Source organism: Loxodonta africana, chromosome 1 (genome assembly GCF_030014295.1).
Source record: "Loxodonta africana isolate mLoxAfr1 chromosome 1, mLoxAfr1.hap2, whole genome shotgun sequence".
Taxonomy (NCBI): domain Eukaryota; kingdom Metazoa; phylum Chordata; class Mammalia; order Proboscidea; family Elephantidae; genus Loxodonta; species Loxodonta africana.
The window spans coordinates 70,544,299-70,557,513 of NC_087342.1; the positions used below are offsets into that span (position 1 = coordinate 70,544,299).

The following is a 13,215-nucleotide window of genomic DNA, read 5'->3' on the forward strand; positions in this document are numbered from 1 at the left end:
TTACCCCAAGGGTATTAATTTCTTTCTTTCTCATAATTACCCCAAGGGGTAGGTCCCCTTATTTTGCCAGTTCTGTGAATAATGAAACTTTAGGGTGTTTGGCCACACGGCTGACTACTACTCTATCTTGCCTCAGCATGTGTGAGCAGGACTTAGGTTCTGAGGATGGGGTGGCAGGGAGTTGGACATGTTGTCTGCCCGAGAGGAATTGTAGTGTGGGGGAAGAGAGAGAAAGGAACAGCTATTCCAATGTGGAGTGATCAGGTTCTTCATGGACGTTTGTACCAGGTGTTACGGAAAGACATAGAAGATTTGTACTTTAATTCTTTGAAAATTAATCATTTATATTTGATACACACATAATTTAATAACTCAATTTAATTAAATGTACATTGTTTTTAACTATTATGATACAGTCTAATGTTACAAAGTAAATAATGTAGAGGTTATTTACATTGCTAGATAACCGTTAGCTTACAAGGGGATTTAAATAAAGGAGTTTAGTATTAGGTTCCCAAAGATTGTCAATTCTGTAGCATTCTAAAAGTGGGAATGTATTTCCCAAAATTGAAGTGACACCCAACTTTGTGGGGAAAAAAAGAAAAAAAAAGGCGTATCACAAATAAATCTCTGCAGGCACTTCAAAACACTTGGTTTTTGAAATGTATTGTTGTCCTTGATCTTACAGGAGAATCATGAAAAAAGTCTCCGTGGAGCCATCTGAGCGACTGGCCAGTCTCCAGGCTCTGTGGGACAGCCAGACCGTGGCTGAGCAGGGCCCATGTGGTGAGCATGCGTTTTAAACCCAAAATGTAAATGGCTGGATGGCTTTTCCCCTGCTAGGAAGTTAAGTCTATTTCTAGTGTGCTACTGTAAAGGTACAATTAGTTTTAAGGTGTAATTAGTACTGCACAGACCTTAGATTGGTGGACAAAAGTCCTGTATTTAAGCTGCATTGCATCCTGGTATGCCCTGAGTATAGCACCGAGGAGAGAATCTTCGCTGTTTTCCCAAACGAAAAGGCTAATCAGCGTTGTGAACATCGGCCATATTTAAGCTTTTAAAATTTTAATTTAAAAATCACTGAACGGAAAATCAGCCCCTTTTCTGTTGTGTGCTTCAGGTGGATTTTCTCAGATGTATGCCTGTGTTTGTGACTGGCTGGGATTTTCGTATAGGGAAGAAGTACAATGGGTAAGTATTTCTGTTGACTCACTCACACATACACACATACCTGGAGAATATTTGACTGGCTTTTATTCCTTTCTCTCCCCTCACGCCCCCACCATATATTTTTTTTGTTTGTTTAAAATTCTCTGTTTTAAGATTACATAAAAAATCTGCCTATGTCATGCTCTAATTTTCTTTGCATCGCTTGCTTCCCTGATTGTTTACACGGCCTGTTTACATGACTGAATTCTCTCCCAAATAGGATGTGGATACAATTTATCTGACTCAAGACACCAGGGAATTGAATTTACAAGACTTTAGTCATCTTGACCACAGGTAAGCTGCATCTTCCTTTCTTCTATTCCTGACTTTGCTTTCCAACCTGCACTTCTCTGTTGGCACATTATCTACAGAGAATCCTCTAGTAACGGGAAATCAGGAAAATCTAAGAATCTCTGGATTTTGTCTTTCAAGTGACAGTTTCAAATGTGCTCATTACTATGAATGGCTTGTAGTGAGGGTATGTGTAAATTCCCCAAATCCAGAGTTTGTAGTTAAAAAATATTCTAAATTTTTCCATGGAAACAATATAATTCTTTAACCAGTCCACAAGTCTATTTAAGCTAGTCTGTATATGAAACGTAGTACTGTTTTATTTAATTACCATTTACAGCATTTTTTTTTTTTTTTGGTAAGGATATTATATACTCAAACCCTAACAAATGGGTTTTAGTTCCTGATTTCTTTGTGAATTGGGGATTGCTAGGGTACAAATGCATATATTGCTGGAAATTGGCTTGCCAATATCTGCTTTGTGAGAGTGATAATAAAACCACGAAATTTAGTATAAATGATCTGAGAGATGTTTAGGTCCTAGGATCATGACTTTAATATATTTAGGGCTGTGGATAGTGTGATCAGGCCCCTGAGAAAAGCTTCCTTCGGCTCCCTCTTCTCCCAGCAAGGAGACCTGTCAAATTTATTTAGGTCTCAAACGGAGTTGAGTGTTGGTCTCCTTCCAGACTGTCTGCTCTGGTAATTCATCCCGTTCTCTCACAATACCCTCCACCCTGGATATATTACTACTTATTTTTAGACAGTCAGATATCAACCCTACTCCCCTGCAGTGGTCCCGATCCTTTATTTGGAATCGAGAGGCAGAAGTCTGAGATTCCAGCTATACCATATGTTATCTGGACAATTGGAATTGCAGACGGGATTATAGTTGTTGATGCCCCTTCTTAGTAACCAGAAGCACCCTGTCCCCAAAATACCATTTCCAATTATTTTTCCACCTACCTGGCAGGAAGTCCAGACCTGTAGTGGGGTCCCTGCAGAGTTCTGGCCAAGTGGATTGGGCAGGAAGAAAGGGTAGTAGATGGAGAGGCCTCCTCTTTCCACAGCCGGGGTCTTTGGAGGAGGATGGTGAAGCAGGCTCAGCTGTGTCTGTGTTTGTGGCTGATGAGCCCCAAACCTCTGGTTCTCATGTTGGATTTGCTTACTCTTTGTGGAGTAGGCAATTTTCTCTTGCTGAGAGCCCCTGTCCCTCTTCTTATATGTGAGGGAACTTCATACTCCCAAATTTAGGCAAGGCGTTTCCTGTGCAGCACATGAAAAAGTGAACTGAGAAACAAAAACGGAAATATTGTACTTAATAAATACTTTCTAAAAGAAAAATCACACATAGAATAATATAGAAGTAAGTAGGTCTACAGTGTCAGGTGTCAATGTTTTTGCTGTCGCGACCCTTTTACATTCTTAAAAAATTACTGCGGTTTTGTTTATGTGTATCATATCTATCAATATTTACCAGTTAGAAATTAAAGCTAAAATTTGACAAAATGATAAAATTTTATTGTTGCCAAATATAGGTGACAAAGCATTTGCCAGTTCCACATTTTTCATTTGTGCTGTTCAGCAAAACCAATAATATCAATCACATGATGCAACCATCACCAGCATTTTTCCGTCCCCATAAACAGAAACTCAGTCCAAATGAAACAAAGATTGCCCTCTTTCCTCTTCTGTCCCGCTCCTGGTAACCACTGTTAAATGGATCTCTGTACATTTGCCTATTCTAAGTGTTTCATATAGTGAGATCGTACAGTGTTTGGCCTTTTGTGATTTGACTTACTTAGCTCAGCGTAACGTGTTCAAGGTTCATCCATGTTGTGGCCCGTATCAGATATTTTCAAAAATTCCCTTTAAAAATGACCATAATAAAACCATCATATGCTAACATAAATGACATGTTAGAAAAAGAACTATATTAAAAAAAAAAAAAAAAAAACAGAACGAGGAGTGACATCCCGTTACCCTTTTGCAAACTCCTTTCCTGTCTGACTTAATAGAAGACAGCTGGGTTGTCATCTCTGCTGCTGCTTTCAATCCATTGTGATGGTGCTGTTTTGATTGAAGGATATGAAGGAAATCCAGCCTCGTGCAGATGCGTCATTAGAAAAGGGGAAACTATTTTTAATAGCCTTTTCACATAATTGCAGATAATTCTTCCTTAAACTTCACCAAAGCTTACCAAGAAGTGGTTTCTTAAAGATTCATTGCAGTGTGAAATCTAAAACTATATCAGTGCATTTGTTTTTATTTTGTTCCGTTAAAATCCACTGGTCTATCTGGTACTTTGAATGGATCTTACGCATACATACCTGATTTTGTAGCATTGTGCATTGGTCATTTGGAAGATACTGGATCACTGTAGAGCTTCCCAATATTTTGCTGTTAGCATATAACATTAATTGCAAAAAAAAAAAGAATGAGAGAGAGACATTTGTTACTATCACAATTGGTCTTATCAGAAGTCTTTAAAGTACTGCAAAACTGTCCAACTCACAGTGGATACAAATTTTACAAAGTCTAAATTTTTATTGGAAAGCTGTGATTTTACCATTAGAAACGAATACGGCCAGTTGCTTTCCTTGAGGTGACTGGCTCATGTCTTACATTTTAGAGAGAATATCTGCCAAGTCCCAAGACAGAATAACCTCAGCTTGTCTGTCATTCATTTCTTTATGGTACTTCATGAACAAAGAGATAAATGATCCGCCTGCAGCTTGTAACTGCTGCACAAATATTTTTTCATCAAGACAGTCATCACTTTGGTATATAGCAGAAGTATTTTCTGTGTACGTTCTATTTTGTTACATAGAATATCTTACAAAAGCATATACTCATGGGCAAAGGTTTAAAAAAACAAATAATTTTTATGTCATCAAGGACATTCGTAAATAAAATTGGTTTTTTTTTTTTTTACACTGTGTGTGGCAGTGAAGACTACAGGGACGAAGCACAAGGTTTGGTGCCTCACTTCATGCTCAGGCAACAGCAGTTTTACCCACCATTGCATTTGGACCATCCATGCATATGTCGACACAATGAAAAGCAAAAATACCTCTTCAGCGTCATTATGAAAATAGTTTCGAACTTGTGAACACCTTGAATGGGTCTTGGTGGGGGGTGGGCGGGAAACCCAGGGATCCATGGACCACAGTAGAAGACTAGCCGACCTACAGAGATGAAGACACTGCAGGGCAGCTTGAGGTCTTTCTCAGGTTTTCTTCGTTTGCTACATCCTTAATGACTTTTACACCAGTAATAGGTTATGCAAGGAGCCTGGGTGGTGCTATGGTTAAGCACTTGGCTGCTAACTGAAAGCTCAGTGGTTCAAATCCACCAGTGGCTCCACAGAAGAAAAAACCTAGTAGAGATTGCAGTCTTGGAAACCCTATGAGGCAGTTCTCCCCTGTCCTATAGGGTCTCTATGAGTCAGAATCGATTTGATGGGCACACAATAGATTATGCGTAGCATCAGTGCTGAACTTTCCAGCTAATCCATTGTGTTTAATGTGGCCATTAGTCTGTCAACACAGGGAATCTGTATCTAAAGAAACTACTAAATATAGTTACCTGGAGTATGTAGAGTACTATTCAAAATCAAGAAACTTTGCCAAGCTTTTTAGAATTGTGGATTTTCCTGCAAGTAGATTTACTAATTTCTCAGCTGGAAAATTTTTAGCCGAAGTGCCGTATTTCTGGGGCAGACCTTAATTATCTGCATTTTTTACTTGATTTAGGGACCAGAAGGACCCTTTTCATCACTTTAAAAGATCCAAATAGTAAATATTTTAGACTTGATGAGCCAGAAGGTCTCTTGCAATTATGCAACACTGCTATTGTAGCTTGAAAGCATCTCTCAACATTAGGTAAATAAACAGCTGTGGTTCTGTTCCAATAAAACTTTATTTACAAAAACAGATGTCATTTGCAGACCCCTAATCTAGATCACTGGCCTCAACAGAGGGTTTCTATTCCTGAAGGAGAACACAAGATGAGGTGCAGAAAAATACTAGCACTTCTATTGACAGTTATTTTTGACTCATTTAAAATTTTTTATCATTGCTTTTTAATGTACATATGTAATACATTCTCCCCCCCCAAACAAACAAAACAAGGTTGCCTTTGAGTCCATTCCGACTCATGGCAACCCTGTATCTTGCGCAGTAGAACTGTGCTCCATAGGGTTTTCATGGCTATGACTTCTCAGAAGCAGGTCACCAGGCCTTTCTTCCGAGTGCCTCTGGGTTGATTCAAACCACCAACCTTTTGGTTATTATCTGAGCACTTTAACTGTTTGTGTTACCCGGGATCTCCTTTGTGACATTTATGTAGTATTTTTAGTAAATAATTAATAACTAAATATTAAAAATTTTCAAGGTATTCTTAAATATCAAATTTATATTTACTGATCCAAAAACCAAACCTGTTGCCATCGAGTTGATTTTGACTCATAGTGACCCTATAGGACAGGGTAGAACTGCTGCACAGGGTTTCCAAGGAGCAGCTGGTGGGTTCGAGCTGCTGACCTTTTGGTTAGCAGCCAAGCTCTTAGCCACTACACCACCAGGGCTGCTTTCACTGATCTGTTAGTAAAACATGGGAATCACTGCTGTAGATGTCATCTCTCCTGCTGTTGCCTAATTTTTTTTTTCCTGGCCGTCTCTTGATCACCCTATCTCTAGATTTTATCTTCTCGTTCTTGAGGATTTAATTTTCTCCCATGGTTCTTCTTATTAAAATTAGAATCACTTCTGGTATAAAGATGCTACTTCCCAGTCCTGAGAGATAGCCTCTATTAATAGTATTTTGCTGATCAAGTTACAACAAATTGTGTTGGGTGAGCATTTCTATATATTAAAAGCTCAGACATGCTTACCCATGAAGAAGTCAGCCTGTCCTTAAATGGTACTATTGTCTAAAAGGATTCATTGTGGTATAATTTGAGTGTGATGTAGGTCGTTCTCTAAATTTGAGAGGTTTTGCAAAAAGTCATGTTGATATTTTTCTCATTTGAGTGTGAAATTATGGAGAAGCGGATGAAACAGTTGGAAAAGTTGGAGGTGTAAGAGATTAAAATGGGATAGGTGTTGAACTGGAGTTTGTTAGCAAAGACCAACAATCGTTCTCAAATCTATGCCTTAATTTTCTCACTATGACAACAGGAGTGTGTGTGCTTGAATATCATTCAGATATAAGCAAGCAATTTTGTTGGCTGTTTACATTTATTAAAATCAGACTCTGTGTGTTTTTATATACAGGTATCCCTGAACCTGATCCTTCTAGAAGGCCAGTCCCGTTTTGTATAATCAATAAGACAGCTCTCCTATTTAGCTAAGATTCAAAACTTTGTTATTATTATTTCATTTTGCTTTTCCTCCCCATTGCATTTAGTCATCATAGCTAGAAACTTCCATTCTTAACAGTTGTTAAAACCATGAACGCTGCTGGCACGGAAGGTCGATGAGGGCTGGGCTGTGTGTGTCTTGCTCATTCTGTATGATATGATGCTCTGCTGCCCAGCCTGTCAGTGGCTCAGAATAAAGAATTTTAAAGAATTGTATGCCTCTGGAGCCCTGATGGTGCAGTGGTCAAGAGCTATGGCGAGCTATGGCTGCTAACCAAAAGATCAGCATTTTGAATCTACCAGCTGTTACTTGGAAACTCTATGGGGCAGTTCTACTCTATTCTATTGGGTCGCTATGAGTCAGAATCAACTGGATGGCAACAGGTGTTTTGGTAAGCCTCCAGGCGAATACCTGGGTGGTATAAACCGTTAATGTGCTAGGCTCTTAACTGAAAGGCTGGGAGTTAAAATCCACCCAGAGGCACCTTGGAAGAAAGGCCTGGAGATCTACTTCCAAAAAATACCCATTGCCATTGAGTTGATTCTGAGTCATAGCTACCCTATAGGACAGAGTAGAACTGCCCCATAAAGTTTCTAAGGCTGTAGTGTTTACGAGAGCATACTACTACATATTTCTACCATGCAATGATTGGTGGGTTCAAATTGCCTACCTTTTGGTTAGTGGCCGAGTACTTAACCACTGCACCACCAGGGCTCTTTTCCAAAAAATTAGCTGCTGAAAAAACTATAGAGCGCAGTTTTACTCTGACACACGTGGGTCTCCATGAGTCATAATTGACTTACTGGCAGCTGGGTTGGTACCTCTCTAGGGCAGTCAATCAGAACCCCAGGGGGTTGGGGGAATTATGTAGAAAAAGCCCATCAGATTACTTAGACATGCCCTCCTCTTCTACCCATACCCAGGTTGGGAATTACTGCTTTAATGTCCTCCTGAACCCATTTTGCTCTGTATCACCTACTTTAATCCATGACTCCATCCCGGTTGGATTCTTACACAATTTCAAGTTTCTTTCAGTTCACTCACCCAAGTCTTTGTCTTTTGGCACCTAGGTGTTTCTAACTACTCTCTTCCCCTAGACTAGTTCAGATCCAAATTGGGGAGTGGAAGATCTGGGTCATGTGAGTGACACTGATGTTAATGTCACTCGATAGGGAAAGTAAACACGGTTTTGGCAGCTTTCTCACCTGGAGCATAGGGATGGAAGTGATAGTGACCTCTACGTGTGTGACCCCATCGCCACAGGTGGGAAGTGGTTTTAGAAGAAGGCACAGATCTGGGGACAGGGCAGTGCCCATGTCCCTGTTCTCATAAAGGCCCTCCTGATGTCCCTATTCTTCTGATTTGTCTGGGATCTGCTCTTTTTCAGAGGCTACCCAAAAACCCATTGCCTTTGAGTTGATTCCGACTCATAGCAACCCTATAGGACAGAGTAGAACTGCCCCACAGAATTTCCAAGGAGCACCTGGTGGATTCAAACTGCTACCCTTTTGGTTAGCAAATGTAGCTCTTAACCACTACACCACCAGGGTTTCCTCAGAGGATACAGTAATCCTTATTATCATATGATTTTTTTGTATAGCCTCCTGAACTGAGAAATGGAGAATCATATACAGTGTTCTGAAGCGCCTTACAAGTCATCCAGTATACTGTTCTCTCTTTAGTGTAGACCAACCTTCCTGTTTATATATATGTATATGTGTGTGTGTGTGTGTATATATATATATATATATATACACACATACATATATATGTATAAAACCCTGGTGGCGTAGTGGTTAAGAGCTATGACTACTAACCAAAAGGTCAGCAATTCAAATCCACCAGGTGTTCCTTGGAAGCTGTATGGGGTAGTTCTGCTCTGTCTTGTAGAGTCTCTGTGAGTTGGAATCGACTACATGGCAACAAGTTTGTTTTTTTTTGTATATATATATGTATATATATATATATACACACACACACGTATATATTCTGCTACCTCACTCAAATATTTAAGCTTGCCCATACTTCAAGGTAGATTTATAAGCAACTTGAATGCTGTCTTAATGCTTTCTCTTTTTATTTATTTAATTTAATTTTTTTTACCGTGCCTCTGTCAGGACTTATTATAGTCCCAGGTACCCTTTTGTTGCTGAGTAAGCATGAGGGTGATAGTTATCATGCTAGGTCCATCCTGTTAGTCCCTGGAGAAGAATGGTAATTTGGGAAGGTTTGCAAAAATGCCTACCTACTTGTTATTTGTAGATTTCAAAATATTTATGTGTGTTTTTGCAATTTGTTTCAGTTTAGGTATCAGTGGGCCAAAGAGAGGTATAGATGAAAAATGGCTTTGTTAGAAATTTCTCATGTGATCTCCCACAGAGCTGTGAGCTGACGTGTTAAAAATGTAATTACACCGTAATTTGGAGTGGCAGAGAATGATGAGAGTAGAGGAGTATTGGTGCCGTGGAGAAGTAATACGCAGCTTTGAATATATTGATTTTCCTTGTTCCTGGAAGATTGTTAATGAAACTGACATTCCTGAGCGTGACATTACAAGGAAAAATTTGGCGTGTGGTTTGTGTTTGGCCTGGTTGTCCTAAGTGTACTGGTCTAATTCTTTCCTAATCTAAGCACCAGCTCTTCCTTCCTGCTCTCATTTTAAAAAATAAATGCTATTTGAAGTGTGGAGTCGGGTATGAAAAGCATTGGCTTCTGTTTCCATCCCTAAATTTCCCTAAATAATTCTGTAAAACAGCGCTGTCCAGCATGGGTTAGACGGACTTGGGTCCCGGAGGGGAGAACAGGATGATGATACATTGAGGAACGGAGAAAATATTAGAAGTTGTTTATGTTTATTTTTTCTCATCCATTTTATTGTGTGTGTTTTATATTGAACTTAATATATTAATACAGTAGCAAACCCCCCCACTCCCCTCCCCCCCCCAAAAAGCAAAACCCATTGCTGATGAGTCAATTCCGACTCATAGCAACTCTGTAGGACAGAGTGGAGCTGCTCTGTAGGGTTTCCAAGGAGCTGCTGGTGGATTCGAACTGCTGACTTTTTGGTTAGCAGCTAAGCTCTTAAGCACTGAGCCAGCAGACATCCTGATACAGTAACACAAGTGTATAACTTATAGATAGACACGTTTTGGGGAGAGGGGTACATGTTCCAAATACTTTGCTGTTAGGAGTAAATGGTCAAAAAATCTTGAGACCACAAAATTCTGGGAATTTCCTCATTTGTCCAGTGTTTTACGTAGCTGCATCCTTCAAAGAGTACGTGATTTAATAACAATTGAATAATACCTAAGACATGTCTCTATGTAAATTAAGATGCTTGGTTTGGTAGTAATAGCTGATTTTTGACATATTTACTCTTTTAAGTTATTCAACTCCAATTTTAAGCCTAGATATAATGGAGAAAACTGTAAATTATCCCTGAAGGGCTATCAAATGACTATCTCAAGAAAATACTGTTGTTTGAATCCATGTAGCAGTGCCATGGAAGAGAGGCCTGGAGATCTGCTTCTATAAGATTAAAACCAAACTCACTGCTGTCAAGTCAATTCTGACTCATGGTGACCCCATGTGTTACAGAGTAGAACTGTTCTGTAAGCTTTTCTTGGCTGTCACCTTTTTGGGAGCACATCACCAGGCCTTTCTTCTGCAATGCTGCGGAAAGCATTCAAACCAACAACCTTTAGGCTCCAAACCCATTGCTGTCGAGTTGATTACAACTCATAACGACCCTATAGGACAGAGTACAACTGCCCCAAAGGGTTTCCAAGGGTTCAAACTGCTGACCTTTTGGTTAGCAGCTGAACTTTTAACCACTGCATCACCAGGGCTCCAACCTTTAGGTTAGTCGGTTGCAAACCGTTTGCGCCACTCAGGGACATTCCTCTAAGATTACAACCATTAAAAATCCTATATGCACAGTTCTACTCGGAATCCATTCGAAGGCAATGGTTTAGTATGGAATTAGTACGATTTCTCTTAGAGAAAAAAGGTTCTCCAGGCAACACCACTATCATCCTCTTTTCTTTGGAAGCGAAAATCACAGTCCCTGGAGGAAATTTACTTCAGCTTTTAGGAATCCTGCTTACATTGCACTAAAGATCTGTCTGTCTGCTCTGTGCTGTCCAGTCGATTCCGACCATAGTGACCCTATAACTGCCCCATAGGTTTTCCTAGGCCTGTAAATCTTTATGGAAGCTGATTGCCATGTCTTTTCTCCTGCAGAGTGGCTGGTGGGTTCGAACCACTGACTTTTTGGTTAGTGGCCAAGAGCCTTAACCATTGTACCACCAGGGCTCCTGAAGGTCTGTCTTAGAGAATTTAATTGCTAACTAGTGGTCGGTGTAGCTTTTCCTGGATATTGTGTTTGTAAATAATAGAAATTAACATGTAAATCTGAATAGCATGAATTGAAAAGCAAGTGCTGGTATGGCTCTTGCTGGAGCAGCTTCTTGACACCTGTTATTTCTTCTAGGGACCTGATACCTATCATTGCTGCTCTGGAATACAATCAGTGGTTCACAAAGCTGTCCTCTAAGGATCTAAAACTGGTAAGTAAGGGAGGAGGCAGCAAGTGTGGCTGGGCTTTGCCCAATTTCAAAAAATCTGATCATTGTGAAAAAAAAAAACAGAACAAAACTTGTTTTTCCACCATTCTGGTGAGCTGCACACATTTTATTTCTCAAGGAGACATTTTTCTCTAAATGATTTGCATAAAACTTTGCAAAGCGTGTAATGTGAGATGCTTCAGAGAAGTACTTCTTCATGTTCTCAGCTGCTTTGGGCCATTTTAGAAGATGAACAGGTAGATAGATTCAGTGTAGCCTTCAGGACACGCTCGCTCAGTTGGCAAAAACGATTGAAGTCACAATTGCACAACGGCAAATAGCAGATTTTATGTTCCTGTCTTAGATTCCATCTCCACAAAGATCCCCCCCAAGAATTTAGGAAAACACTACCAGGTAGAAAGCCTGATTGAGTTCTGGTAGTTAACATTAGTTTTCTAGTCGAGCTTTTTGGGCAGATTTACATGTAAGCAAAATGAAACCACAGTGAAGTCTGTTCGTTTTCATAAGAGGTGAAGGAGCCAAATATTTGGTCTGTAAGCGCTTGGCTGCTAACCAAAAGGTTGGTGGTTTGAACCCACCAGACCTGACAATCTGCTCCCGCAAAGATTTACAGCCTAGGAAACCCTATGGAACACTTGTACTCTGTCCTGTAGGGTTACTACGAGTAGGAATCAACTTGACAGCACACAGCAACAGCAACAAGATGGTTTATAGTATTTGCTCAACAAAAAATTGTTTAATAAATAAGCCATTGCTGTCAAGTTGATTCTGACTCATAGGGACCCTGTAGGACAGGATAGAACTGCCCCATAGGCTTCCAAAGCTGTAATCTTTGTAGAAGCAGATTGCTACATCTTTCCCCAAATGGAGTGGCTGGTGGGTTTGAACCGACAGCCTTTTGGTTAGCAGGTGAATGGTTAACCACTGTACCACCAGGGCTCCTTTTTAGGTTAGCTGTTGTTAGGCGCCATCGAGGTGATTCTAACTCATAGCGACCCTGTAGGACAGAGTAAACTGCCCCACAGGGTTTCCAAGGAGCAGCTGGTGAATTAAAACTGCCAACCTTTTGATTGGCAGCTGAGTGCTTAACCACTGTGCCATCAGGGCTCCTTGTTAGGTTAGTAGCCTAGCTCAAACCACTTGCACCGCCCAGGGACCTGTTTAATAAATAGGTATCAAATAGGTTTGTTGAACAAATGAATGAATGAATATAGCAATATAATTTTCAGGCTGTTGAGATGATTAAATGATGTATAGAAACTTCTAACCCAGTACCTGACATAAGCAGGCATTTCGTAATTGGTAACTGCTACTATTATCATCTCTACAATCAGACTAGCAAAGAGGCTTGGAAATGAACAAGTTTGGAGTGTGAGTTACGGAAACTATATTGGCTAAGCAGATGTAGTATATAAGATAAGTGAGATGGAGGTAGGGACAGTGTGCATGGGGACCAAGTCAGTCCCCAGGGAACAGAGAGGTCACTGTGATGGGAGGCCTGAGAGTAGAAACCACTTGTTTGCTCTTTACTAGAATGAGGACCATTCCCAGAGCAAGGCTAGCATGTGGACCAGGGAACCACTCTGGGAGTGAGATAGATTAGGCCAGGGATTGGGGAATCATAGAGCACAAAACTTCTCTACTAAGTCAGTTTTGCCGGCTAATTTAAACATTCGCCTAAACTGGTGATTTTCAAAATGGAACCTGAAGAGAACTCTGTGGAGGATGTTGTGGAGATCCTAGTTTGGGAAATTGTCGAATTC

General features: G+C 40.2%; 2 protein-coding genes across 10 annotated transcripts in view; one reads left to right on the forward strand and one right to left on the reverse strand.

Annotated features, from left to right (window-relative positions):
* The window catches only part of LOC104846471 (cytidine monophosphate-N-acetylneuraminic acid hydroxylase), a 499,820-nt gene extending 496,388 nt beyond the window's left edge, over positions 1-3,432 (reverse strand). For 2 of the 3 annotated variants that reach the window (XM_064281579.1, XM_064281578.1), the window contains exon 1: positions 2,470-3,431. The gene's annotated coding sequence lies outside the window, so the exon portion shown is untranslated. Of the gene's footprint in view, positions 1-2,469 lie in introns of all 3 variants that reach the window. The other variant, XM_064281568.1, reaches the window with a different exon arrangement.
* Positions 1-13,215, forward strand: part of CARMIL1 (capping protein regulator and myosin 1 linker 1) — a 390,198-nt gene that overhangs the window by 208,962 nt on the left and 168,021 nt on the right. For all 7 annotated transcript variants that reach the window (XM_064281536.1, XM_064281542.1, XM_064281546.1 and 4 more), the window contains 4 exons: positions 689-786; positions 1,124-1,194; positions 1,433-1,506; positions 11,359-11,434. In XM_064281536.1, coding sequence (XP_064137606.1) covers positions 689-786; positions 1,124-1,194; positions 1,433-1,506; positions 11,359-11,434 — 319 coding nt within the window. The remainder of the gene's footprint in view (positions 1-688; positions 787-1,123; positions 1,195-1,432; positions 1,507-11,358; positions 11,435-13,215) is intronic.